Below are 1,679 nucleotides of genomic sequence, written 5' to 3' on the forward strand. Positions count from 1 at the left end.
CACACACACACATGTACACACACACACACACACGCGCGCGCATGCATACACACACACACACACACACACACACACACACACACACACAAAGTATAATTCCTATGATTCTTTACGCAAGCAGGATGGATGATAACTTTTAAGATTTAGGGGGAGGTTAAATATTCGATTGGTTCTGTTCTGACCCTTCTAAATGAAAAGTCCAAATTTCAGCATCTCAGTTTGTTGTTTAAGAATGAAATTAGTCAATTTGACCCTCATCTGAATTTGTTAAGAAAAAAGACCTGCATAAGTTTTAATTTTACAGAAAGACCAAATACATATGGATATTTATTTCTTCTTAATCCATGTTCTCTTTCTGTGAGACTACAATATAAAACAACAGCTTATATATAGTTTATTAAGAGAAAAGAAGAAATACTTAAAAACATACTCATAAAAACTTGAATGGTTTCACTTTGAACTGGGGTATGTGTGAATTTTAAGCATTCTAAGTTATGCAATCCACGTTTGCATAATTTTTTAGCAGAACTTTCATTAAAGTCTGCCATGAACTGATTAAGCTCCAACTCTTCCAAAGCTTGACATTGTTGAGCTGAAAAAAAGAAAAGAGAAAAACTATAATTTAATGACAAGAACAATAACAATTTCTTTTCACAAAGCACAGGGGCTAATTTTGTATGAGAAGGTGATATAAGGGTTATGGAATATCTAAAGGCTCTCTTCAAGGATTGATTCAAAGAAAAATACACAGGAGTGGTTCTTAAATATATTCTCTTGTAAGATCTGAGTCTATCACCCTAGGCTTACAGAAAACAATTATGCAAAGTCCTTGCTGCTCACAGTGGAGAGTTGAATCTCAGCTGGTATATATATATATATATATATATATATATATCATCATCATCATTTAACATAGATTGTCCATGGGTTGGACAGTTTGACCAGAGTTGGTAAGCTGGAAAGCTGTACAAGACTCCAGTCTGATTTGGCATGGTTTTCTATGGCTGGATGCCCTTCCTAACACCAACCACTTTGAGAGTGTAATGGGTGCTTTTACATGCCACTGACACAGGTGCCATTTGTGTGACACCAGTATCTGCCATGACTGCGATTTTGCATGGCTTGATAGGTCTTCTTCTCAAGTGCAGCATAATGTCGAAGGTCTTGGTCATTGCATCTGTGAGGCCCAATACTCAAAAGGAACTCAGCCACTTTGCCTCCATGAGGCACAATGCTCAAAAGGAATGCAGCCACTTTGCCTCCGTGAGGCTCAACACTCAAAAGGCACCCTTTACATACTGGTGGCATGGGTGCCACTTATGTGACACCAGCATTAGCCATGACTATGATTTCACTTGGCTTGATGGGTCTTCTTAAGCACAGCACATCGCCAAAGGTCTTGGTCACTAGTCATTGCCTCTGTTAGGCTCAAAATTTGAAGATCATGCTTCACCACTTCATCCCATGTCTTCCGGGGTCTACCTATACCACAGGTTACCTCCACAGTTAGAGATTGGTACTTCTATACACAGCTGTCCTCATCCACATGCATCACATATATATATTTTTATAAATATGCCTGATCAAGTATCATAATAGCATGAAACTAATTAGTAGCTCTTTTGGTTCTGTATTTAATTTGATACATACATACATACAAATATATATATATATATATA

At 37.4% G+C, this 1,679-nt stretch overlaps 1 protein-coding gene across 10 annotated transcripts in view; it reads right to left on the bottom strand.

The window, feature by feature from the left end:
* Window positions 1–1,679, bottom strand: part of LOC106871624 (myb-like protein A) — a 169,751-nt gene that overhangs the window by 12,458 nt on the left and 155,614 nt on the right. For all 10 annotated transcript variants that reach the window (XM_052978524.1, XM_052978521.1, XM_052978522.1 and 7 more), the window contains one exon: window positions 431–592. In XM_052978524.1, coding sequence (XP_052834484.1) covers window positions 431–592 — 162 coding nt within the window. The remainder of the gene's footprint in view (window positions 1–430; window positions 593–1,679) is intronic.

Source organism: Octopus bimaculoides, chromosome 2 (genome assembly GCF_001194135.2).
Source record: "Octopus bimaculoides isolate UCB-OBI-ISO-001 chromosome 2, ASM119413v2, whole genome shotgun sequence".
Lineage (NCBI taxonomy): Eukaryota > Metazoa > Mollusca > Cephalopoda > Octopoda > Octopodidae > Octopus > Octopus bimaculoides.